Here is a 26,488-nt window from a genome sequence, read left to right as displayed (position 1 = left end):
ATTAAATAGCATTTTTTAAAAAAAACCAGACTTCCTAGTGCAATACAATCAAAAGGTACACTAGTTTGGCACTTACATGCTAAGGAATGGCAGTGATGAAGTATTAACTGTTTTCTGTAATTAAACCATTATATTTCCGTAGCAGCAGAAATTATAAATAGTAAATGTACTACACTTGTTGGCATTCCAGTGGCCTTGAATCCGAGTCGCATTTCTGGTACCGTTAGTTGGCGTTACTTATGTGGCAGTGTGTGCAGTAAGAAGCACATGTGTTGTATGTTCAAAACACACAACACACAAGGCAGCAAAGGGGAGAGATGCTTATTCATTCATATGTATGTGATCTTCAATTAATTTTTGCTCATCACTTATTAAAAAATTTTTATTCACAAATCTTTTCTGACCACTGAAATCAGTTATGTGACCCCCTTATGGGTTTGCAACCCACAGCTTCGAAAGCTGAAAAATAAGAACTAGGTATCTACCTAGCACAATCGTAAGTCACACGAGACCCTTGTTTGGGGGTATTGTAACAGATGAACACTGTATCCAGGAAGTCATTAGTAAAGATGTAATGTGGTGACTTTCTTTTTAAAGATCTATTTACTTATTTATTTAATGTATATGCCCTATCTGCATATATGCCTGCATGCTAGAAGAGGGCATCAGATCTCAGTACAGATGGTTGTGAGCCAACCTGTGGTCCTTGGGAACTCAAGACCTCTAGAAGAGCAGACAGTGCTATTAACCACTGAGCCATCTCCCCTGCTCCTAGTGTGGTGCCTTTTGTCAGACATTGTGTATATGGAATACTTAGCTACACTTGTTTCATTTGACATTTTTTCTTTATAATTTTCCATTCTTCATTTAAAAAGAAATGTTTCCGCATTTTACCCTTTTTAGATGTTAATCAGTGGTAAATTAGTATTTTGTAACTTTTAAACATCTGCTTTTTCTTTCCCTGTGTATGTTTAAGTCCCTGCATATATGCATGTGTGCTGTGCATATGCCTGGTGCCCTTGGAGCTAGGGAGGGCCTTGTATCCATTAGAACTGCAGTTAGGCAGAGCTGCCATATGGGTACCAGCCCAGGAGCCCCTCTGAAAGAATAGTGAGTGTCCTTAACCACTGAACAAAATCTTTCCAGCACCATGTATTTGTAACTTTGAAATAAATGTCTTTTAAGAAATGAGAAAAGCCTTTAATCCCAACACTCAGGAGGCAGGGGCAGGTACATCACAGAGTTCCTGGCCAGCCTGTCCACAGAATGAGTTCCAGGACAGCCAGGGCTACACAGAGGAAAAAAGCAAATGGAAACAGACACTCCTCCTTGATTTAAGGGTGGTTGGTTGATTTGTTCGTTGTTTTGTTATATTTTATGAGTCTGGAGTTGGCTTTGTCTTAAGCATTTTAATCATACTTTCTTTTTAAAAACTAAAAAGCTTTTTTAAGATCAGGTGTTAGGTTGTCTTGGTGGGCCTGCGACTTGCTCTGTACACCAGGTTGGCTCTGAGCCTGTATGCCTTCTGCCTCTGCCCCCATAGTCATAGTCTCAGGACATATTACGAAGACAGTACTGTGAAGAAGAGTTTTTGTTCCTGTGAGGGGAAGGTTGGCTAGTGATGTACTGACTTGGCTCTGCCTTACAGTTGACTGGATTGTTGCAGACATGCTGGCTGCCCGACAGGATGCTCTTGGACATGTGCGCTATGTCCTGAAAGACGGGTTAAAGTGGCTTCCATTGTATGGGTTCTACTTTGCTCAGGTAAGCTTTTTCTTTACTCTCTTATTTCCAAATTAACACTGTTTAATGAAAATTTATCTGATTTTTTTGTTTGTTTGTTTTATGGTACCAATGATTGAACATGGGGTCATTATATGCTTCTGAGTGACATCCTTAGTCCAGACATTTTTTTAAATGACCTTTAATGGCTTATTTTAAATTTAAGTAAATTTATTTAGAATTCTATATGTGTACACATGCAGATATATGCTTGTGTGTGCTGCATATGAGGGCAAAGGACAATTTTCAGTACAACTATGGGTGTCACTTTTCAGGCACCTTCCACTTTTACTTTGAGACAGTCTCCTAGACTTTTGCTGAGTTGGCCCGGCTAGCTGCAGTGAGCCCCAGGCATCTGTGTCTGCCTTCTTGCCTCTACTTAGATTACATGTGTGTGCTGCTGTGCCCAGCTATGCACATGGATTCTAGAGATCCAAACTCGGGTCCTCACACTTGTGAGACAAGTGCTTTTCCAACTAAGCCATCTCCCCAGCTCTTACTTGGGGTTCTTGATGGTGTGTGTGTCTAGACGTCTGGTCGTCCATATAGTTAAGTGAAATAGCAGAATTACAAATACCTAGGGGTCCAATAGAAAGCTAAATGCACAGGATTGACAGTCATGTTTAGAAATTGATTCAAAAGTAGTGAGTGAGTGTCACATAGGAGGTAAATAAGACTCTGAGCTCAGAATGTGAAGTGCTCAGTATGGAGAAGTGCATTTCCTCACGGTTCTGGAGGCTGAAAGTCTCCCCCAGATCAAGATGTAGGTGGTACTATTTTCTCCCAACACCTGCTTTTTTGGCTTACAGTCTGCAGCCTTTTCCCTGTGTTCTGAGCTGGCCCTGTCCACATGTGGACATCCTTGGTGTGTGTTCCACTAGCAGAGCCTCGACTACTACAGATCACTTAACTGTAATGATTTTCTTAAAGGAGACCCTGTTTCCAAACACATGTCACTGTGGAAGCTGAGGCTTCAATATTCTGGGGGAAATTTAGTCCATAACGATTATCACACCAATCTCTGTAGCTGAGTCCATGTTTTAATTCTTTAAAGGTTGTGAGTATAGACATTATTTTAATTATTTTTGTATGTTCCTCCCTCCTGTCCAGTGGCCCATTTATTTATAATTTTTAATTTATTTTATGTAACTGAATGCCTTGTGTGTATGTATTTCTGGCACTTAGTCCATATTTTAATTCCTTCAAGGTTGGAGGTGTAAACTTTTTTCTTGTTTTAATTTTCTATCATTCCCTCCTGGCCTCCTGTGGCCTCTTTTAATTTATTTATTATTTTTAATTTATTTTTTGTGTTTGAGCATTTTGTATCTATGTATTCCTGGTGCCCATGGAGGTCAGACAAAGACAGTGGGTCACCTGCAACTGAGTTATGGATGGTTGTGACCATGTAGGTGCTGGGAATTGAACCTGAAAGACCCCCCAGAGCGGGGAGATCCTCACTCAAGTCTCAGGATGACGCGACCCCCCCCCCCCCAAGAACTCACAAGAGACTGTCCTTGTTGTAATTACATGAGGTTTATTGACAGGAACTAGTGCACTGGGGTCGAGACTCGTATCCCATGCAGGGGTAGAGGAGTTCGACCTCAGGTAGCTGGGAGAAGGGGTATTTAAAGGAAGAAATCACAATCCAAGGGGGTAGGGATGGCGTCATTGGAGAATGTCATGAATACCAGTGAAAAATCACAAGGAGAAGCTTCCTGTTTCTCAAGATTGTTTTCAAGATTGTCATCTAACTTTATGGTCAGCTAGTTCCTGGGAGAAAGTTGCTGAACCGGCTGGTGTAATTACTTACTCTGTAGTCAGCTGGTTCCTGGAACATGCAGTTCCAAGGTCCGACCGGTTTCTTTCTTCTGCTCTAAACTTTTGTCTGGGGGGGCAACCTTAAAACTTCTACCTTTCAAACCCCTATCTTCTGAAAAATGAAAATGCCCCTTCTCATTTCTCCTGAGCTATCTCTTCAGTCCGGGGAGTGTGCTTATTTTAAGGATACTTCTAACTGACTCTGTTATTGACAGTAGAAAATCAGTGAGTTAAGATCCATCATAAAAAGCTTTTGCACTAATAAATCTTTTAAAGAAAAATATATTTTAAGTGCTAGCAATTTTAAATGTTGGTGTATTTCTGTCATGCAGTTTTACTTGGGTTCTATAGAAATAGAATTTTCAATTACATGTTGTATAATTGGCAATATTTAAATACTAACTGTAGCTTGAGTTCTGAAATGTAGTTTTATTTTTTTACTTATTGGGAGTACAGTTGCCTTAAGGACTCGGTGATTGGTTTTTTAAAGAGTAAATGCTCTTTTTTTTTTTTTTTTTTTTTCCTTTTCTGTGTACCAGCACGGAGGAATTTATGTAAAACGAAGTGCCAAATTTAATGATAAAGAAATGAGAAGCAAGCTTCAGAGCTACGTGAACGCAGGAACACCAGTAAGCATGCCAGTTTTTTATTCCTCAACTCAGTTTATGGTTTGAGAAATTAAACTCTTAAGTCATTTTGACAATATATTACCCCATATGGAATGATGAAGCTGATTCAGGGTGATGTTGAGATAAACCGTCCTTGTGGCTGTCAGGTAATATTGCTGCAGACGTTTGTAAGGCTCTCCCTTGTCGCTGTCAGTATTGACTCATTAGGAAAGGGTATGTATGTCTTAGAGTGCAGAGAATGGGGCTCACTGGCAGCTCACTGTAGCCACAAGGAGTTGGTCAGTCTTCACATGAGATTCAGTTCTAGAAGGAGCAATTGCTTTCTTTCTGTGTAAATTTGGATTTTTCTTATAGAAATTAAGGTTAAAAAAATAAAACAAAACAAACAAAAAAAAACTATAGCAAAGAGTCCCCTAGTTCTGTTTCAGCATTTTACAGAACTTTTTTTCTGTAAAGGGGGAAAAGCGGATTCAAATCTTCTATTTCAAGAGCGCTAACTGCTGCCAGCTGCCTCTCCCCGTGACATGACATGACGTGGTGAGGACTTGGGAGTTCTTGTCCTTCTTCTCTCTAGTTCTCTTTCCCCCTTCTCTCATGCCCTCCATGTACCAAGCAGCAGGGAGAGCCGTGCATAGGTGGGCATGGTCCTTATTTACCTCTAAGTGACTTCTAGGACTTTGTGGGGTAGGAAGTTGCACCTAATTTGGACATGGCAGGAAGGAATCAGTTATAATGAGACGAACAGTGAGTGACCATTTCTCCATTTATAGCGCACCCCAGAGGACAAGCGTGGCACTAGAAATGCCTTATTTTGAAATAGAGTACCCTTTTTTAGTAGTAGACTTTTTTTAAAAAATAAAAATGTCTTCAGAAGACAGAATTGTACTTTTTTGAAAATGTGAAATGTTAAGGTGTAGATTTGTGTTCTCCCTCTTTGCTCCAGCTGGACCATCAACCTAGGCAGAGATGGTTTGAAACTTTGAAGTTTCTTGTATTCTCTGCTGTGGGGTTGCATCCATGGAGCAAACAACAGCTTCGTTTTTCCATAGATGTTGGCCTTGTCTTCATAGACTGCCTTCTCTTTGTGTCTTCTAGTTTGTTTTTTTCTGACTAGAATGGAAGGTTCCTGTCTTAGTTAGGGTCTAATTGCTGTGGACAGACACCATGACCAATGTAAGTCTTATAAAGGACAACATTTAATTGGGGCAGGCTTCAGAGGTTCAGTCCATTATCATCAAGGCGGGAGCATGGCAGTGTCCAGGCAGGCCTGGTGCAGGAGGAGCTGAGTTCTACATCTTCATCCAAAGGAAGCCAGGAACAGACTAAGCATCCCCAGGCAGCTAGGAGGAGGGTCCCCAAGGTCACCCCCACAGTGACACACTTCCTCCAACAAGGCCACACCTTTTAATAGTGCCATTCCCTGGGCCAAGCATGTGCAAACCATCACAGGACCTTTCAGAGTGTGCAAGTCGCTGCCTGGGGTTTTCACTTATTTGCTCTAATCCTTTAACAACCTCTCACTATGAAATAAGAGACCGAGACTCAGTGACAAAGTAACTAATTCATGCAGTTCATAGAGAAAGGCTGCCTTTAACAGAAAAGTATCATTTCGTTATAAGCTATCATTTAAAAATATCTAGAAATCTAATATTTGTGTTAGGGAGCTCTTCGTTCTGAATAGTTTTTTTTTTTTTTTTTTTTTTTTTTTTGGAGCTGGGGACCGAACCCAGGGCCTTGCGCTTGCTAGGCAAGTGCGCCTGAATAGTTTTTAATGTGAAACAGATGGCTATATTTCTGTCAGAGGCAGAAGCATCTCTTTTAAATGATATTATGTGTCTTGAATATATATTTTAAAAAATTATGGAGAAGATAATCCCAGAAGAGGAGACGGGTTCTTCTGGTAAGGGTTCAGCAGAGTGGACAATGAGTACATATAAATTACATGCTCATACATATAAAATTTTATTGAGCCGGTGTCAATAAGCCGACAGAGTCTTTGCGGGGCAGCCAGACATTCTCGGTGGTCCTCATTCCTCCTGTCCTGAGCTGGGATCTCATGTGCAGAGAGCCCTGAGAGATCAGGCCACTCCTTGACTGTTCTTTTCTTACCTGGCTTCAGGTCTGGTCACCTCCTAGTCTGTGACCACCCGCCTCATATCCATGACAGTTAAAGAGATAAATACCAAATTCATGCTTTCAGTTTGAAACTAATACCAAAGAACTTAGCACACATACGTAGCCCACCTTACAAAAGTTTTATTTGAAAATCTTCGCTCTTGGAGCTGGAAAGACTCAGTTGTCGCTTTTACAGGGGACCTGGGTTCAGTCCACAGCAACCGCACGGTAGCTCACAACCATCTGTAATGTCAGTTTCAGGGAATCAAATGCTTTTCTTACCTCTGCAGGCACCAGACATTCACATAGTGTACATACATATGTATGCAGACAAAATGCTCATACATATAAATTTTTTAAAATCTAAAAATAGAAGAACCTTGACCCTTGACCATGTGTGACAGTCATCAGACCAGAGCTTGTAGACTTCTTTAGTGCTCTTGCTTGAGAAGAATGGCACCTGCATGGGGTTGGGGATTTAGCTCAGTGGTAGAGCGCTTACCTAGGAAGCGCAAGGCCCTGGGTTCGGTCCCCAGCTCCGAAAAAAAGAAAAAAGAAAAAAAAAAAAAAAGAATGGCACCTGCAAGGCTGAGCCCCAGAGAGGCTGCATACCAGGTGATGGCGACCAGGGCCTCAGCCTGTGCTTCTTCTGACCAAGTACTGAGCAGAAACAGCAGCAGGTTGCAGTGGTGTTTATGCTGTGCACTGTGTTTAGATTGTATGTTCACCACCTCTGGTTTCTGTGTTGGTTTATGAAGTCCTGGTACCATTATAATTTTCACTTTCTGGATAGCTAAGAGTTTATTCAAGGGCTCAAGGCATATGAATGGAAGAGCTGGGCTTTACAGCCAATCAGGTAGTATGCATAACTGCTCTTCAGTATTTTCTCTAGTCAGTCTCTCTCTCTCTCTCTCTCTCTCTCTCTCTCTCTCTCTCTGTCTCTCTCTCTCTCTCTCTCTCTGTGTGTGTGTGTGTGTGTGTGTGTGTGTGAGTGATGTCTTGTTAGTGACGGATTGTGCAGAGTAATGGTGCTTGAAGCTCTGTTGGGCATAGTCAGGCCTAACTGCATCTCTCCAGCTGTGCTGGCGGCAATGCACATTCAGTGTTTGCCTCTTAGTCTGACTCTGTTGAGTGCTGAGCTTTTCTTTGTCAGTATCCCTTAGTTTTGCAGATTCCATTACAACTTTGTGCTTTTCCTTCGTGGTTTTACGTGTTTGTCTCACTGGCTTTCCAGGGTCTTGATACAATCCTCCGTTACCACATGATTTTACTCTCAATGTCTGGCTTATCTCCACACTGTACCAACTTGATGCTGACGCCAAGGTCTGATGCTGTTTCAAGAAACAGCCTCGACCCTTGGACTATACTGGTCATGACTTCTGAATCCCTTTTGAAACTTAATGTCAAAGAATACTTTCCTAGGTCGTTGTTTTCGAGGAGGTAATCTTTGCTAAGGCGTTCTCGGTTCAAGCTCTCCCTTCTCAAGTGAATTTGGTTTTTTTATAAGCTGGACTCTCTCATGGATGGGGGCCTTTTGTCTCAGTACAGAGCATGTACCAGCCTTGAGCTCTAGTATAGTGCCTGCCTTCTTCATACCTCCCTTTTCTCCAACTTTAAACTGGCTCATATTGCCTTCATTTACAAACCACACATCCCCCTGTACTGTTTTCTATATTGTTACTTGATGAGTTTATTTTGTCGTTTGGCCACCAATTAAAAAGTATCATTTTTTACAATACTCAGTTCTCAAGTTAGGAGTTTTGTTATTACATGGCCTTAATATTCACATTTTAACCTTTCCAAGAAATTAAGTGTAAAATGTATTAATTAATGACTCAGTAAATATCTGTTTTGGTGCTGAGCAATTGTTTTGTCTGCAGATACTATATTCTTAATTTATATCACGAATATGAGGCTGCTTAAAGTAAGTGATGTAAAATACACTGGGGCACTTTATAAAATGGAATATTGTGTGAGCTTTTGAAACACAAGTACTAAGTTCATGATCGGTTTTCAAGTAGATACACTGTTAGCTTCACACTGCTAGATACACACCTACAACATGTTAGCTTCACACTGCTAGATACACACCTACAACATGTTAGCTTCACACTGCTAGATACACGCCTACAACATGTTAGCTTCACACTGCTAGATACCCGCCTACAACATGTTAGCTTCACATTGCTAGATACACGCCTACAACATGTTAGCTTCACACTGCTAGATACACGCCTACAACATGTTAGCTTCACACTGCCAGATACACGCCTACAACATGTTAGCTTCACACTGCCAGATACACGCCTACAACATGTTAGCTTCACACTGCTACATACACGCCTACAACATGTTAGCTTCACACTGCTACATACACGCCTACAACATGTTAGCTTCACACTGCTAGATACACACCTACAACATGTTAGCTTCACACTGCTAGATACACGCCTACAACATGTTAGCTTCACACTGCTAGATACACGCCTATAACAGTTGAAAACTGGAGCTTGGATATCTTGAGTCCACTCTGTGTATTTAGACAGACATGTAGCAGATCCTACTAGTATGTGTGGTTAGTATTTGCTAATAGAATTTTAATGCAAAAGTAAAATGTCATGTTTTATTATTGGGAACCAGAGGGGTTAGTCGTGCCCAGATTTTAAATTAGTGGCTATTATTATTAGAAACAGTTTTAGTATTTTAGAGATTGGCTTCACCATAAATGTAGAGCTGTGTTTTATTATAATCCATGTTTGGTTGGCCTTAATTTAATCTCTGCATTTTGGTTAATCTGCTCAAAGTGAAGGTCATTTATACATGAATACATATTTTCTCACCGTAGGAAATATACCTCAACAATAACAGAGCTCGAATTGCTAAATTGGTGGTAAAAGCAGTGGACTGATACAAACTAAAGTTTATTTGTGCCCACAGATGTATCTTGTGATTTTCCCAGAGGGAACAAGGTATAATGCAACATATACAAAACTCCTCTCAGCCAGCCAGGCATTTGCTGCTCAGCGGGGTACGTAGAAATGTGACTGTATTCAGAAAAACACTTTGTTTCCCTTAGAGTCTTCCTAAAGAATATGCGTTTCATATAAGAACTAAATGAGTGTCTGCTCTTTTACAGAGTTAAGTATACTATTATTAGTCTGTGTCTGAGCGGTTAGAGTCACAGCCTTGCTAGGGCACATATCCCATGCTGTGACCCGAGTTAAAATGTAAGTAAGTGATAATCCCGAGAAAGTCACTTCTGGCGAGACTCAGTATACAGGCTGCTGCGTAACATAAACACACGTATGCGGAGGTATATGTAGCACATATGTAAACATGGGATATGCATCCTAATCAGAACGTGGAGGTCAGAGCCCACTGCAGGCAAGTCTGTCAGTGATGCTGAACTAATGCTGAGAGGTAGAAAGACCAAGAAGATTGGATTGGCTCACTCTGCAAAGGTCAGAGCTCACTGCATGCCGTAGCTTGTGTGTTCTGTCTCCCTTTTGATGCAGTTTTCTTTTTTATTAGTTTTAAAATTAGCCCATAAAATATGGGCTCATTATGGTCATTTGCATTCAAGTCCTTCAAGTCTACACCCAGGAAGTGTATAAATACCCTAGGAAGGGTCAGTCAGCTTCAAGTTTCAGGATAGTTAGTGCCACATCAGGCTTCAGAATTGACAGTACTTGGTCAGGCTCATATTCATTCTGTGTGAAGACTAGAGGAGGTCATGCTGTCTGACTTAGGATGGAAGTCTCCTTCTGAGCAATCATAGAAGGCCTAGGTCTCAGTTATAAGCATACTGTCTGGTTACAATGAGCAGACGTTAATAGACTAGGGTTAGCAGGTATAGACAGGCAAGAATTTGCTGTCGATCTTTCCCCTCATATGTTGACACCACATCTAACCTGCTTTTTGAGCATCCAGTCCTAATAATCTCATAAAAATACTGGTTGAGCCAGAAACGGTGGTGCAAAGCTATGATCCCAGCTCCTGGGATCTAAGGTGAGAGGATCATAAATCCGAGGCCACCTTGGGTCTGCTTAGAGAAAAAAAGAAAAAAGAAAAATCTGGCCAAGGTAACATGGAGCCTGGAAGTTTCACAGTTGAAACTTCTAGAAGATCACTAGAGATGGCCTCTAGTGCCGAATGACTTAGCTGACCAGAAAACTTTCCCAACATGGTTGACTTTTCAGACTTCAGTACAAGTTTGTAAATAAATTACACTCCTTTTGCCCTGGGGACTGGACTCAGATATGTGTGTGGGAATCATTTTCTTTCCCACACCACCCTGCATGTTAAAAATTCTTCCATAGATAGTCCCACCATCCTGTAGCTGTTCTTCCTTATGTAGCCACTTTCCCTGGAGGGAGGCAGTACAAACTTCAAACCAGGCTCTCCCTAGTCACTGTTCATAGCATATCGCAAGACCTAGTGCTTCCTGTGAAATTGTAAGTACATCCTGTAGGCCAGGAGAGGAAGAAGCGGAAAAGGAAGAGGGTGGAGGGAATGCTGAATCCTGTCCTAATAAGGACTGCATGCTTAGCAAGACACTCTTCTGTCATGTCTTTCTTGCCAGAGCTTACCAAAGAGAAGGCTGCCACTGGGTCATGAGCTTCCCGAGGACCAGCCTTCCCAGCTTGTGGCAGGATGTCTCACTCACGTAGATGTTTAATGGGTACTTATTTAGTGGGCTTTAACCTAGGTAGAGATGGGAATGTACAAGAGCATTCTAGGTGTGGGGCTAGGGCATTAAACTTTAATTCCTGGCTATTTATGGTAGTTGATAAGTAATTTAGATGTTGATTTTAGTGTATTCCTAATTATGACCACACTGAATCTATCTGCTTTCTAGGCCTTGCAGTATTAAAACACGTGCTGACACCAAGAATAAAGGCAACTCATGTTGCTTTTGATTCTATGAAGAGTCATTTAGATGCAATTTATGATGTCACAGTGGTTTACGAAGGGAATGAGAAAAATTCAGGAAAATATTCAAATCCACCATCCATGACTGGTAAGTCCATATTTCCATAAAAGCTGAATGGTGTAGGTAAGATGTAAACTCTTGTTGGTTTGTTTGTTTTTTAGTTTTCCTCTGCCTGGTTCAGTTTGGTTTTCAATAGAGGGTTCCACTATGAAGCTCTGGCTGTCCTGGAACTCGCTATGTAGATCACACTGGCTGTGAGCTCCGTATACCTAGCCCCACCCACCCACCCACCTACCCACCCCCTCTTTTCATATTTTTTGTTTTTGCCTTGAGCCTTCTTTATAGCATGTCTGGGAAGGACATTGTCATTATTTATAGGAAGAAATGTTGCCTTTTCCTGACATGCTAGATTTTAACGACTCAGGACCATTGCCTTCGTCATGGGACCAGAGGGCTGAGTGGGAATGGTTCGGGTAACTGTAGCCACAGACCCAGCATCTGAACATGGGGACAGGTGAAAGGGAGTGACAGGAGACTCTGGCCCTGGCAGAGAAGAGAGATGGTATTTAGTAAAGAGGTCTCTTTGTAACCCAGTACTAAGGAGGCAGAGGCAGAAGGTCATGGGTGCCAGGCCAGGCTGAACAGCAGTAAGACTCTAATCAGAAAGTCCAGGGCTGGGATGAAGCTCAGAGGACACAGGGTCCTGGATTTAACCCCCAGCAACAACAAAGCAGGATGAGGGGTGCACAAAATCCAATGCTTAATCTTAGAGACCCCTGTACAAATCTTACCACACTCGAGTTTCTCGGACAGTAAGTACTCTCCAGACATTTCAGGTGAGGCTCTGCTCCTAGTGAACAGGAGGCCCAGAATATTATGTCACACTGACAGTGTGGTGGAGGACACGTTCTAAGGAGGAAGACATTTCCCTCCCTGGCCCTGTCCACTCCTTCTGTAATGAGTACTTTTCTAGTGCTTATCTTCATTTGCTTGTTAACCTTCAGGATATGAAGCAGTTTGATGGTCAAACCCAGCCAGTTTTCTTACATACTTTGTGGATGGAATTGGCTTTGACAGTAAATGAAGAAAAGCACTAAAGTGTTAAAGATTTTAAATACTTTACAAATGAAGTTTGATGGTAGTACACAGAGTGATAGGTTTCATACTGAGTTTTACATACCTAGAGAAAGAATGGTTGCTTCTCCAAGGTCAACTGTTAGAAGCCAGTGATGGCCAACATGTGGTTAACAAGAGTTGTGTGCTAACGAGCTTTTAATTTCAGCTTAATACTGCAAATCATAAGTTCATAGCTTTTATTGTTTTCAATATTTTAGTCTTAATGTTTCATTTTTATTTTGTTACTTTATATAACCATGACGTCTAAGTAGTAAGACATGAAATCTTCTCCTTTGTTAGAGTTTCTCTGCAAACAGTGCCCAAGACTTCATATTCACTTTGACCGCATAGACAGAAAAGAAGTTCCAGAGGAACAAGAACACATGAAAAAGTGGCTTCATGAGCGCTTTGAGATAAAAGATAAGTAAGTGATATCAGCTCCAGCATTTAGAAACTGCCCTTCAACTAAATTCCACTATGTAACCAGCTTGAAGGAGGTGTTTTTATCTTCATTATTTAGGAAATACTAATCAAATTTGCATAGACAAGACTTTATATACTTAATATGTAACATGTTTAACGCCACATTGCCCTCCTATAACAGTTGAGTTTAACATTCTACATCAGTTTGACTGTTTATTTATGTTCAGTGACAGCTCAGCACAGAGGATGCTCTTATTCCAAAGTTGATGGCGAGGCTGAGTGAAACTAAAGCCTGTATTGTTTCAAGAATGCACATTGTAACTTTTATGAGTCACTGTAAGAATCATGTCCTGGCGACTTACCTGCCATAGCTATCACCTGGGCAGGAGGCTGCTGTGTGACAAGATGAAAAGAGCCTTTCCTCTGCCGCTGCACTGAGACCACAAGGCTGTGGGTCAGAGACTGAAGCACAGTGAGCATGACAGCCAGGTGTTGTGGGAAGGAAGGGGGTTGTTATTTTCATGATGAAATTGTGTCCTTTCATGAGTTAGTAGAAATGATTGCAAGTACAGTGGGTTGAAAATGAAGCTTCCTATTAGGTTTGTGCCTTGTGTTGTCGCGTGTTTGTACCTGATGTAACCTCTCAGCCCAGCAGCAGTTCAGATGACTTTGATGAACATGCAGAAGACCGACGTATCTTAGTATGAAAATGTCTTCAGAAAGGACCAGGCAGCGTCTGATCACAGCCAGTTCACACACACTGTTGTTACCTCAATAGAAACACTGCCTGTGCCTCTGTTTCCCGCCCTGCTGCTATAAGGTTATGTGCTTACACCCTAGGAGAAGATGAGTGAACTGCCCTTCTTATTTGTCTTGGCTGCTTTTATAATTTCATAAGAACTTTTGGTAAGGGTCTTTGTCACTGGTCTGTTGCTGTGAAGAGACACCTTAACCAAAGCAACTCTTCTGAGAGAAAGCATTTAACTGGACACTTCCTTACAGTTTCAGAGGTTTAGTCATTACCATCGTGGTGGGAGACACGGGGCATTCAGGCAGACATGGTGTTGGAGAAGTAGTTGGGAGCTACATTCTGATCCACAGGCAGAGAGAGGCAGACTGAGCCTGGCCTGGGTTTTGAAACCTCAAAACCTCTCAGCCCTATCCCATATCCCCACCCCATAACATACTTCTTCCAACAAGGCCTCACGGTCTAATCCTTTTCAAATAGTCACCTCAGCAGGAAGACTCCTATGTCGTAAGACTTTCCTTTGTTTCACTTCTCTGAAAGCTTATTATTGTGCTATTGGATACCTGGCGTCATGCATGCTAAGCAAACATCCTACCGCTGAGCTATAGGCTCAGCCTTCTTCATTGACTTGTTACAGAGTGAGAGCTGTGGGAGGAAGAAGAAAAGCTGGAAGATCATCAGTCATATGACTAATGTTTTTATAGCCACTTACAGATGGAAGGTTTAAAAACAAAAAATGAAGCTGGAGCCATCATGGCTCAGCAGTTAAGAGCACTGGCTGCTCTCCCCGAGGGCTCAGGTTCATTTCCCAGCACCCACGTGGTGGCTCTGACACCCTCTTCTGGCCTCTTTGGGCACCAGACACAATCATGGTATACAGACATACATACTAGCAAAACACCCATATACATAAAAGTATATAAACATATCTTTATTTTAAAAAAATCCCCACTGGAGAGATGGCTCAGTGGTTAAGAGCACTGGCTGTTCTTCCAAAGGTCCTGAGTTCAATTCCCAGCAACCACATGGTGGCTCACAACCATCTGTAATGGGATCTGATGCCTCTTCTGGTGAGTCTGAAGACAGCGACAGTGCACTTAAAAAGATCCCCAAAGTCCTCATCAAATATCTTAAACCCTGTATTTTGAGTTTCATTTCCCGTGTGGTAAGGGCGTAACTCCATGCCAGTGCTGTGGTGAGGGAGCGCCCTGCTGTGCCATCTCTGACATCTGCACTCATCCAGGGTTTCTAAGGAGCTATACTTGTCCAGTAAATAGTCGTATCAAAAAGATGGTTCTTGTTTGTTTGTTTCAACACCAAAATGTCCAAAAGTAAACGTACCAATTCTGTTGTCTCGTTCTGGCCATAGGTTGCTCGTAGAATTCTATGATTCACCAGATCCAGAAAGAAGGAACAAATTTCCCGGGAAACGCGTTCACTCCAGACTGAGTGTCAACAAGACTTTACCGTCAGTGTTGATCCTGGGGAGCTTGACTGCGGCCATGCTCATGACGGAGTCTGGAAGGAAACTGTACATGGGCACCTGGTTGTATGGAACCCTCCTTGGCTGCCTGTGGTTTGTCATTAAAGCCTAAGCACGTGGAGGCTGCAGTCACCGTCTCTTACCGATGGCCGCACATTGCATCACACTGTTTCCTGAGTTAGATACGGATGACTGAACACTGGATGAAGTGGCTGACCACAGCCGACATGCATCTGACGGGGCAGCACATGGCTTTTCAGCTGCCGGGCTTGCTGGACACATGGGAGCCGAGTGGAGCTTATGCTGGGGCTCTTCTTTTTTTTTTTTTTTTTTTTGGTATGTTTTCATGAATCAGTGTCTACGTGTAAAGATGATCGGATGCTGCCTGTGATTTTGATGGCTGTATTTTAACATTAGTTTGCAGTGTGTTTCGCTATATTGGTTATCTTCCATTTGACTACTTGGCAGCTCAGACTCTTAATACTAAAGTATTTTATATTTTCAAGCTATGTGATACTGGGTTTTTTGTTAATATCTGAAAGTCAATGAAAGACACTGTAACAATGCGCTAAGATGTTCCAAGAAAAAGGTGAGACGTATTCATAGCGGAAAAGATCTGTCTAGTGTATATTTTTATTATATTGCTCTATTTAGCTAATTTTCTTTATATTTGCAAAATAATGAACACTTCTAATATTTATTAAAATGTTTAATTTGCATACCCCCTATTCTGCAGAGGATAACGTGTCAAGTGTCAGAATAGACTGGCAGCTCAGCTCTGTCTCCTTTGGCAGAGCATTTAGTAGCCCAGCCTCCGAGCGATTCTGTTAGTGCCTCCCAGTACCTGTGCCATTAAGTACTTATAAATGTAAGGGGCTGTTACCTTCATGTCAGATGGACGCCCACGGAGCTGTAAGGTGAGAGAAGCCTGCCAGCATCCTGTCTGTCCTAGCACGTGCCTTCTGCCCGGCTCCCTTTGCTTTTGGCACTGCGTTTGGTCTGGAGTGTGGACGCCCATGGTTGTTCGCTGTCTGTTCCAGCCCTGACTCTCAGGCTTGGGGTCCTCCAGTGGTGCTGTTCATTGTTGGGATGCGGGCAGTGCTGCTGGGCCGGGGGTGAGCCTCCTTGGCTACTGCAGAAGTATTGTACATTTGTTTATGGCAAGAACCATCAGGATTGGATAAATTTGTTATTTCTCTTTGATTTCCATGGAGCCACACTATTGGTCCATGTCCCCTGTGAACAGAGCTACCTTCCAGGACCAAATCACACTCTAAAGTGTGATTTGCAATATTTCTATGTTGTAATTTAAGCGTAATTGCCTACTAGTCATTGAAGGTAACATTTCTGCAAACTTCATACAGATTTTTGTCACAAAATTACTATACCAATGATCTAGTTAAAATAGACCAATTGAATCATAATAAATAATTTTTTTTTAAATTGAGGGAAAATTTGCCTCTTGTTTTTTTAAAACCAGAGAATGAGCTATTTCAAACATCTGCGAAAGAGTCATGTGCTGTCACTTGTTTTCTATGTGTTAGTATGTATATTCATGTATAGATATGTATATTCACATGTGAATACGTGAATATAGCAGCCTAAAAACAGACAAGCTTGTGCATCATGTTACTATGCTGATGGTAATGGTTTTTACCTGCAAGGGGAGGTTGAGAGTGGTTTCATGTCTTTGTTAAATACATTTTTTCAGCAGTTCTATTAGAGCTTACTTTGACCAGATCAAACTAAGTGCAAGTTCTGAGACTTTGAATATGGCTGAGGTCTAGAGGGACAGTTCAGCAGTTAAGAGCACATGCCACTGTTGCAAGGGCTTCAGTTCCCAGCACCCACATGGAGGCTCACAGAAGACGATAATTCTAGCTCCATGGAGTTGGACACATCCTCTAGCCTCCGTGGGAATCTTACACTCTTACACACACACACACTTTCTCTCTCTCTCTCTCTCTCTCTCTCTCTCTCACACACACACACACACACACACACAATCTTTAAATATCATGGATGTGCTGTATATTACACTTTAAGAGACAGAACCATTGGAATTACATGGACTGTAGCCGATTCTTTTCTAACAGGGCACAGTGGTCTGCATATGATCTCTTGAATATTAGCACTGTGCTTACTCTCTTCACAAGTAGCCTATCAAATGTGGTAGCTGGAAATACATTGTATCAGAATCTTTGAAAAATTAGGAGCGTATCCTAAACATGTTAATTTTGACTTGACATTACTATTTTCTGAAATTAACTGTCTGTGATTCCTTCCACATAGTTTATGATTTTATTTGTGTTCATCTTGAGTTACAGCTTAGGGACTGCAGTCGTTTTCATTTGTCAGACTGCCGCCATCAGTGTGCATGCTTTTATGCTCTTCAGAAAGGGCACTGGGATGAAAGTGAGAAAACAATAAAGTCCTTCTCTCTCATGTCTGTGTTCTCTAACATTTCACAACTCAGACTCACCCGCTTTCCAGATCAAAAGGTTAGTGATTAGCCCCGGAAAGCTACAATATTTTTTAAATATTGAGCAAAGTTTAAAAAAATACATTGGAATACCCCAAATTGTGAAGCGATGCAGTAGTCAGATTATCTAAGCTAATTTGCCTACTTTTGGGATGTGACACCTGCCCTCCCAAGGCTTTCCCCAACCCTGGAACCTTTCAGGTTCACTTACCAAGGCTGGACGTGAAAGTGCCAGCCTGGCCAGTTCTTAGATGCTTCGTGGCTTCCATATTTCATTTCTACTTTTTTCACTTAGATCAGTGTCAGATTTTCTTTAAAACTTATATCTATTTTTTTCTTTGTCATATTATATGCTTTATCAATCAAATGACCTAACTAGGTTAGCTATTAAATCTATATATTGAAATCTGCCAAAATGTGGGCATAAATAAACTGGCTCCTAATTGTGTACCAGATCTACATTTGAAAGGACAGAAATGTCTCACAAGATGGTAAGGTCAAATGTAAAACACTAAACTTTAACCTCATCAATTGCTTTTGAAGTGTTGACATTAAAGACTGAGTGGTTGTGGAATGTTAACATATCCATGGGCAGGCTAGTGTCTCCTTTTCTTTTTGTCTTAAGACTAAACATTGGCTGACTTAAAATATTACCAGTTCTATTCCGTTTGCATTATAGACAAAATACGTAACATTTAAGCATTGGTGTGAAAATCAGTACTTTCATGAAACTATTATTTGGAATATCCAGATGCTTTAATATTATGTAGGTAAGGTATTTGTGTGATTGACTGAATTTAAAATCTTTTATTCATACATCATGGATAATAGCTGGGAGTTGGCGACACATGACTGCAATCCAGGCACTCAGAAAACTCAGGAGGAGAGCTCTACATTCCAAGTCAGCCTGGTCTACGTTCAAGTTTCAGACTATCCAGGACTCTGTACCAAGACTTCACCCTGCCCACACAACAAAAGAGGTTAAATAGAGAATCACTTGGAATTCAGTTGCAACATTTTTTGTTACGATTTCATTTAATGGGCTGGAGAGATGGGTCAGCAGCTAGGATCAGAGTTTGCTCTTTCAGAGGATGGATTTCATTTCCAGTACCTGTGGGGCAGCAGTAACTGAAGTAACTGTAACTTCAGTTCCAGGGTATCCAACACCTTCACACAGACACACGCAGGCAAAAGACCAACATGCATAAAATTTAAATAAATAATTAAAATTATTTTTAAGTTTTTACTTGACATATTTTTAGTTTGTGTATGCTGAGGTAGATCTGTTGCTCTTGACAAACTGAGTAATACATGGAGTTTATAAGAGGTCAGAGATCTCAGTTTCAGATAATGTATTTTGGTTGCTACCCAAACAGAGAAGTTCCTTGGAAGAACCACATCGCATAGAAAACTGATATCAGCTCAGATACCCAGTACGTGATCAGACAGGCCAGTGTTTTACCTGGACTAGTGTTTTGTCGTATCTGAATAAATAAATAACAGACATTCTACAATTTTATAAGTCCTCATATGGAAAATAAAATAGGGAAGCCATTGACATAATCTGTTACCCGAAGTGATCAAGAAATTAAATTCCAAAGTAACCAAGAAGTGCTTGGTTACTGCTATTTCCTATGTAGCTTCAGAATAAATTCCGATAGTGTTACTGGGTTCACCGGTGCTTTATAATCCGGAACAGAGGGAAAATACGAACCTCAATTTTTTTTTTTTATGAGAATCTGGTGACAAAAAGTTGCATTGTTTTATTAAGTGTTTTATGTGTATGTGTCTGGTTTGTTGCCAGAAGCTACATTATTTCAGATGTGTGTTTTGTTTGAGACTTGCCGAGTGCTCACTGTTTACCAGCCTGGTTCGCCATCCAACCTTGGACAACTTTAAATAAAGTGTGCCCCGGGTTTATCACCTGCTACAATGTAAGCCACAGTACAGGCGAACTAATTCAGGTAAAGCAGCAGATGCAGAGCATAGAAAGAATGTAGCCAGTGCTGACTCAGGTTCTGTCTTCATAGATGATGTTCAGGTCAGATGAGGGTTTGGATACATACAGTCTAGTGATGGGATGCCATCCAGCCCTTTCCTGTTTGACAAGGAGACAATGGGGTATGGACGTGGATAGTCCTGGTTATGGTTCCGATTGTAGGTTTTGCTTAAAATTCAGATCAAGTGCTGTGGAGAGATATGTCTAGAGAAAGAACATCTCCATTATATGTCTCATGGCCTCTCAACTGCTGCATAGAAGCTGGATTTTCAGGGCTGGGGGCAGGGTCTGAGTACTCTGTGGGAATGTCTGAGGGGTTCCTCCACACTGTGGTAAACTTTAGACTAAGTACTCTGTGCTGATGTAACCTTCAGGAGGATTCATGTCAGAGCTTCCCTTTACTTCTGTAGTCAAGAGTGTATTGAAGGAGGAATGTACTGTGGGAAGGTCGGTGTGGTGACTCCATGGAGTGTGGGGTCCTATATGTAAGGTTGCACTCGGTTCAGCTCTACTTGTCAAAAATAATTTGTTCATTGTTTTCTGATATATACTAGAGTTCAGAATTGTCAGAAATGTTCATTATTAAACATTTTTCCTTGTTAACGTAAAATCATGCCTATATTGGCTTCTATTCTATGCCTGCATGAGTTTGTGGGCATCTAACACATTTCTAGCTGTCTGAGACCCTCTTCCTTCTGTTTTTTTCACTGGCACTGTCTCTTCAGTCTGTTACAGAAAGAGCAGAGAAAGTTCTTCCATCTCCCAGCCCCTACCCCCACCCACCCACCCCCCATCTTTGTGCCCTTGCTGAAGTAGAAAACAATGGACAACTGGTGTGGCGACCATCTTTTCTCTGTATACTAGAAATGAGTCATCCAAGTTACATCGAAGAACTGGGGTGTCTGTCTGTGTCTGTCTCCCCCTTTACCCCCTTCTCCTAGAAAAATTTGGTTGGTTGGTTGGAAGCCCTGATAAGATGGCAGTTCCTGCGGTATAGTGAAGGGGCCTCATTGCTGAGCTGTGGGTCTCCAAAGGGCAAAAGGGACCAAGCTGCCTCAAGTCCCTGAGGGCTCCACCTAGTGCCCAGTCCTTCCAACCGCCTTTCAGCCCCAGGACATTGCTGATTTAAGTTTCCAGTGCTTGCGTTTTAGTTCAGACCATGGTAAGCCCACATGAGCACTGACTTGGATTCTTAGGGGATTTCTGAAGGAACTGCTTTTAAAAGCAGACAACTTTCCTGATGCAGTTGGATTGGAGCCAGCTGTTTAGAACTGAACAGGTCCTCACTCCCCCCCCCCCCCTACATGAATGGCTTGAACAGGTGGTTTCTTTTCCAGAGGCAACATAGAACTGGATTAATTTGTTATTAGGGACCTAAATTCACTGCTGACCTCACTGCTAGCCTCAGCCTCAAAATGTAGTCCATAGTCCACAGTGGCTGCCAGACCACCCCAACGCCTCTCTGACTAAAGTCATCAAGAGGAACAGTAAAGGACGGAGGAGTGCCTATTTCCCTTTAAGGCATTTCCAGAAAGTTCTAATGTTTCTACTTACCATAACCAACTGGAACCTAGTGCAAGGCTTCCTTGCAGTTTAGCTACAAGGGAAGCTGAGAAATGAAACTTCAGCTTCACTGTCCTGAATAAAAGTGAAGGTCTGGGGGATGGAGATGCTCTGAGATTAGTGGCAGTGTTTGCACCATCTTCTGAGATAAATGAGGAGGATTACCAAGTGGATAGGGTGAATTTTACCATAGTCCAAATGAAGAGAGCAGGCTGGGGATGTGGCTAAGTTAGTACAGTATGCCTGCCTACCATAGAGCACCTGCTGTAGTAACAAACATTGTAATCCTAAGCACTGAGTGTGCGGATGAAGGAGAACTGGACATTTCAAGGCCATCCTCAGCTCTGTAATAAGTTCAAGACCACCTTGGGGTAACTGATTTCCACCTTTTTGAGACAGGGTCACTAAACTGGTATAGTTCACTGATTCAGCTACAGTAGCCCACAAACCCCAGCAGCCTTCCCAGAACTGTGTATACCTTTTTAAAAAACAAAAAAGACAAAAAACCCAGAGTGCTGGGGATTCAAACTCAAGTTCTCAACCTCTCATGGCAAGCACTTTACGGAATGAGCTCCCAAACCTACTCTATTGCCCGTGGCAAAACTCACCATAACTATCTAATAATCTTCAACATCTATTTGGATTCTCTTTCTGTTTTTGAAACAAGATTTCTCTATGTATCCCTGGCTGTTCTAGAACTCACAATATAGACCAAGCTATCCTCACAGAGGTCTGCTCGCTTCTGCTTCTTGAGTGCTGGGACTAAGACCACACCCCTGCCTATTGGGTTCTTAAAGAGCACTTTTCAAAACTGATGGAGGAGAGCTATAATAAGAATTTTTGTAAAGCTAACATTTATCTAATGTGAACTGTGAGTGCATGCCCCAAAGTCTTGAAACATATTTACAAAATACACAAGTTTTTTTCATTATCTTCGTCACCTTCTCTGGTTGGTTTGGTTTTACTCTGAGTAATTTTTACTCAGTAATTTTCACTAGCAACTTTCAGGACAGAACTACAGTCACTGAAGTTTAGTCTTAGTAGAAAGACAGGCAAAAGCTGTAACACATTGTTGTTCTGCAACCACTCCAGAGCTGTTTCCCTCCCAATGTCTGTGGAGTGCTTGCTCTGCTTAGGTGTTGAATGATGACGTGCCAACATTTCTTGCCTACTATAAGGCAAAGTAGGTGAGCATTCACTAGTGTGAAAGAAAGTCCCATGAACACACCACGAGTTTGCAGACATCCATTTATCCTCTCTACCCTGCACCTGGTTCAGATTTCGGTGGATGCCATGAGCATGGTGCTTCAGAAGACAGAAGGACAGCTCTGGGGATGGTGGAACATGAAGCTCTCATCTCTTTTTTAATTAAGTGATTTAAATGGGTATGTGCACCTGAGTGCTGTATCATACAGGCCAGAAGAAGGCATCAGATTCCCCAGATCTAGTGTGTCAGGCTGTTGTGAGCTGCCTCGAATGGATGTTGGGAACTGATCTTGGGTCCCCTGGAAGAGCACAGAGTGCAAGTAATCACCATCTCTCCAGCCTCACATTCTCTGGGTACGTCTCATTTGTGAGGGCAGTTTGGAGAGGCCCCTCTGTGCCTTAGGCAGTGTGAAATAAGTTCTGGAGCTGGCAGGGCTGGATCTCTGTCTTGCCTCCAGCCAGTCGAGGGAAGCCGACAAACGTCTTCCTGCATCTGCCTCAGTTTCCTAGAAACCGATTGTATCACTAAATTCAGGCTTCCTGTTAGGGTTCATTGAAGTAGTCTGTGGGATGTATTTAACGCTGGTGCCCCTCCCCTTCTGAGCTGCAAGCATCAGCTGTTAGATCCAGCAGTTCTGTGCTGTACCAAGCTGCCCAGTGGGAAATTAGGATACAAGATGATCACAGTTCCAGCGTTTGCTGCAACTCCCTTTGCTCACATACGTTCCCTTTTATTTCATCCTTGAGCAGATGACCTTTTTGTTTTATAACAGGCTTTTCTTTACATAACCTATGCCAGCCTTGAATTCATGCTCCTCCTGCTATAATTTCTTGAGGGTTGAGAATGACAGCGAGTGTGCACCCTCAGGCCCCACCACTCCTAATACTTTTGTTATAGGTCTTCTTCTATGCTGGTCTAATGTGGCATGTGACACTCACTGCACACCGGGCATTGTGGAATGAAGTAAAATGTGTGAGTGCACACAAAGGTCAATCCCCAAACAGCATTTGCCCTCTCCTGTATGTTAGCATTCTCTTGTGTGGTGCTGGGTCATCCCCTTCTCTGTTTCTAAACATTGAAACAGAGGGAACGAGACCATAAATCTAACACAGAGATCTGGTCCTGCCTGAATGCAGAACCCTTGCCTCTACTCTTTTTTTCCTCTTGCAAGAGCCAGTCCCAGTCTCCTCCCTTTCTGATTGGCTTCTGCTCATCTAACTTGCTGCATATGTCTCTTTCCTGGTCTGTTTGATGACTGGCCAGCTCCAGTCACTAGTGCATCTGGAGTTAGAAGCTAAGCTGAACTTGTACTGTCTTGATGGTCAGGACACCTGGGATTACGGGTGGATCCTATGTGTCATGTACATCACCTCTTTCTAAACCCACACATCTGAAGACATGGGCATTATCACATGACTGACAACAGCGCATCCTGTATGGAGTTTTCTCTCAAGTGTTTTGGTTACATGGCCCTAAAGCCTAGGACTGTCTTCACCCATGTCTATCACCTGCTGCCCAGATGTGGTTCTTCTTGTCTAATCTGCCTCTTTGGTCTTTATCCCTTCTCCGTAAGTCTCTTCTCCACTGAGCTCTGGGGTAATTCAGGTTACAGCTCCCTAGCTGCTTTCCTGAGACCCTAAGCCACTCCACTCTGCACACCAGCACTTTCCAGCACTCCTGTGGAGATGTAGTGTTGAGATGATATGAACTGTCCTATGTGCGTAAAATGCATGGCAGAGTTTGAAAGTCAAGCATAAAAAAAAAAAAAAGAAAAACGGTTCATTAATATTTACAGCAACCATGCAATGTTTTGAAAATACATGCCTAATAAAACTTTTCACCTTTTAAAAAATGTGGCTACTATGAAGTTTAATAATAGGTATGCACATGGCATATTTCCCTCAATGGGCACCGAAAGGAGACAAGGAGCGGAACATTTCTCTCAAGTTTCCTAGCTGCGAGTTGCGACAATCTGTGGAACACATTAAACACTCAAGAAGGGCTTGACTCAGGAGACAGAATCCGGGATCGGACGTTCCAGTTCCATCACAGCATGTTCACTGTTTCTAAAGCAGTTTGTACGTCTATGAGATTAAATTTGACCTCAGGCGGTTTCTCGCATGCAGCATACAGTAGTTACGTTGTAATCTCCAGCGATGGCATTTCAAAAAGTAGGAGGCCTGCTGAATAGGCAGTGTCAAGATGGAGGGATGACGGCACCAAGGATTGTTGAGTACCAGCACTGCACAGCCAGGAACAATCCGCAGCCAATCTGAGAGAGCAAAGGTGTGCACCAAGTACCATGCCACTCCGCTGTCTTGGGGCCCTTGCCCATGGCGGTTGCTATTGCCATCCCGGCAGGATCTAGAGTCACCTAGGAGGTATGCTCTGGGCACCTCTGGGCGTGTCTGAGAGTCTCTAGACTGGATTAACTGAAGTTGATTTAAAAACACTTAACTGGGCAGCACCGTTCTTTGGGATGGGGTGCTGGAGTAGATAAAGTTTGGAAAAGGAGACACACACCAGGTTCCACCTCTTTGCTTCCTGACCAGACGCAGTGTGGTCAGCTGCCTCTCCTGCTGTGACATCATCTCCGTACCCTCAAACTGAACAAAACAAGCTCACCTGTAAGTTGCTATGCCACAGTGGTGAGAAAAATGACACACACCTCCGAAATGGGAATTGGATTGGACGGAGGCCCTGTGCATGCTGGGTAAGCTCTCCACCTTTGACCTATATTCCCAGCCCTTTTTATTTTGAATGGGGCCTTAGTTGCCCAGATTGGCCTTAAAATGATAATGCTCCTGTCTCAGCTTTGCAAGCAGCTGGAATTACAAATGTGAGCCCCAGAATGATGTATGCACATACATATGAGTAGAACATATATATCATATATAAAGTGATGTGTATATCATATATATAGTACTAGTATGTATATGTAGTATGTATATACTATATATTTACATTGCACATATATTCACATATGTGTATGTACATGTCCATGTCGCATTATGATTACTCGTTGAATACCACTTTTCCCTGTTCAGTCTGTGCATTCTAGTAAACTTCTGGGGACTGAAAAACCTGACCTCCACAGAATCAGTTACCGTTACTTGCTACTATGATTCCAAGCAGTAGTTACTGGAAGTGTTTGTTCCCGCATTCTCTTAGGAGGAAGAACCAGATTGATATCCACCTGTTCACAGTAGCTCATGGTCCTCCTGTTAGCCTCACAGGCCAGAAAGTAGGGTTTTATGGTTTGGTTAGGTGACCTCGATCCCACTGGTCCACATGCTTGAACACTTGAACCCCAGATAATAATGCTCTTGGGTGAGTTGTGGAGGCCATTTGGGAGGTTGGCCTATCCGGAAGAAATGGGCTTCTAGGGGACAGGCATTGAAGGGGATAGGTTTTCCCTGCTTCTGCCCTGGCCCTCTGCATCCAAACTTCTCTCGTAATATAGCCAGATACCTCACTCTAATGTCACAGTCCTGAGGTGAGGCTTCTGTCTTCACGGTGGATTCTACCCTGAGCCAGAGTAGATCCTTTGTCCTTTGCTAGATATTTGGTCACCACAGTGATATAAAGCAAAGAGCACAGCATCATTGTTCCCATTTTACAGACCAGGAAACTGAGTCTTGGGAGATGCCCAAGGCTATCAGCCTTGAGTGTTTAAAAGCTGCAAGGATTGGATGTGCTTGTCCTACATCGGGGAAACATAGTGGAGATGGAGTCTGGGAGCTGAGTTGGCAAGAGGGAAGCCTTGGCATTCACTCAAAGTCACCAAGTCATTAGGGACCAATTGTGTCTGCAATCCAGTGCCCTCCCTCAAGCAATAGGTAAGGGTCAGTGTGAGCCCTGAGTACCCCCCAGTGGAAGGATATGTCTGCTCTGGAGGCCAAAGTCCCTTCATTGTGGAAACTAGGTCCTTCCAGGTCTCTCAGATAAAAAGACAATGACTTGTGCCAATTTCTGCCCAGTAGGTATGTGTGCAAGTCACACTGCTCACTGGGCCAACATGGTGGCCTGGACAGTCGCACGGATGAAGTGAGGAAGGGCAGGCCTCCCCTGCACCTCCACTATCATTGCTGCAAGGCCACCCTGACAAAGAGTCCCTCTTCAATGCTGGCCCCACGTATCTCTTACCACCCTTCCTGTTTTTAAGATTTCTTTCCTTGGAAGATGTGGTG

General features: G+C 42.5%; 2 protein-coding genes across 2 annotated transcripts in view; one reads left to right on the top strand and one right to left on the bottom strand.

The window, feature by feature from the left end:
* Positions 1-20,138, top strand: part of Agpat5 (1-acylglycerol-3-phosphate O-acyltransferase 5) — a 46,401-nt gene extending 26,263 nt beyond the window's left edge. Inside the window, 6 exon segments of one of the 2 annotated variants that reach the window (NM_001134744.2) lie at positions 1,667-1,764; positions 4,140-4,229; positions 9,282-9,372; positions 11,203-11,364; positions 12,694-12,817; positions 14,934-20,138. In NM_001134744.2, coding sequence (NP_001128216.1) covers positions 1,667-1,764; positions 4,140-4,229; positions 9,282-9,372; positions 11,203-11,364; positions 12,694-12,817; positions 14,934-15,159 — 791 coding nt within the window. In that variant the 3' untranslated portion in view covers positions 15,160-20,138. 2 annotated transcript variants of the gene reach the window in all.
* The window catches only part of Erich1 (glutamate-rich 1), a gene marked incomplete at its 5' end in the record, with an annotated part of 52,793,804 nt that overhangs the window by 4,614,329 nt on the left and 48,152,987 nt on the right, over positions 1-26,488 (bottom strand).

Source organism: Rattus norvegicus, chromosome 16 (assembly GCF_021556685.1).
Source record: "Rattus norvegicus strain SHRSP/BbbUtx chromosome 16, alternate assembly SHRSP_T2T, whole genome shotgun sequence".
NCBI classification, from domain to species: Eukaryota; Metazoa; Chordata; class Mammalia; order Rodentia; family Muridae; genus Rattus; species Rattus norvegicus.
The sequence above is the reverse complement of the archived record's forward strand: the minus strand, read 5'-3'. Positions and strand labels throughout refer to the sequence as shown.